The sequence below is a fragment of the Phaethon lepturus genome, unplaced genomic scaffold (assembly GCF_000687285.1).
Source record: "Phaethon lepturus isolate BGI_N335 unplaced genomic scaffold, ASM68728v1 scaffold15254, whole genome shotgun sequence".
Classification (NCBI taxonomy): Eukaryota; Metazoa; Chordata; class Aves; order Phaethontiformes; family Phaethontidae; genus Phaethon; species Phaethon lepturus.
Window position 1 is genome coordinate 1 of NW_010532740.1, and position 744 is coordinate 744.

A 744-nucleotide genomic window follows, 5' to 3' on the forward strand; every position below is an offset into this window, starting at 1 on the left:
GTGCCTTTCACCCGCCTCTGGCTGTGCCGGGCTGTGCGGAGAGTGGGGTGAGCTTGTGCAGGAGGGAGGGAGGGCCGTGCGGTGCCACTCAGGGAGTTGAGAGGGTTGGGGAGGCACCAGGAATGCTGGCACATGCTCGCATGGCGGCGCTGGGAGGAAGCGTGCCACGCAGGTCAGAGAGCCCGGGAGCGCCGAGGGACCCGGCTGTGCCGCGCTCGGGCTGCTGGTGTTGGGTGGCCTCTCACCACTGTCCTTTGCTGCTGCAGGGTTGCTCTCTAAGCGCAGCCTGCTTCTTGCAGGATGACCCCAAGCAAGCGCCTCCGCCGGCCTCATCTGCCAACGGAGGGGGACTTTGCCGCTCACCAGGTGAGTTTTGCAAAGAAAGGCAGGGAGGGCCTCCTTTTCTCCTGCAAGCGGCAAGTCTGCAGAACTGAGGATACTGCTGCAGCTGCCCTTCGCCCAGAGGAAGCCGTTGCCACAGAAGAGAGCTGAGCCCTCGGGACCCTTTGACAGCGCTGAGCGCTCGACGTGCTGCCTGAAGCCGTTGCCACAGAAGAGAGCTGAGCCCTCGGGACCCTTTGACAGTGCTGAGCGCTCGACGTGCTGCCTGCCTCAGCTCCGACTCCAGAGCCAGGCAGATGGGCCGCAGCCGGCAGGAGCTGTGCTCACTTGTCCCCGAGTGTCGCCATGCAGGTGTGGCACCCCAAGGGAGGACGTCACCTGGACCAGCGAGGGCATCCGCTG

At 65.3% G+C, this 744-nt stretch overlaps 1 protein-coding gene across 1 annotated transcript in view; it reads left to right on the top strand.

The window, feature by feature from the left end:
- Positions 1–140: 140 nt before the first annotated feature.
- LOC104619155 (T-cell activation Rho GTPase-activating protein-like) overlaps positions 141–744 on the top strand; it is a gene marked incomplete at its 3' end in the record, with an annotated part of 2,830 nt that continues 2,226 nt past the window's right edge. Inside the window, exons 1-2 of the mRNA XM_010284941.1 lie at positions 141–172; positions 300–366. Coding sequence (XP_010283243.1) covers positions 141–172; positions 300–366 — 99 coding nt within the window. The remainder of the gene's footprint in view (positions 173–299; positions 367–744) is intronic.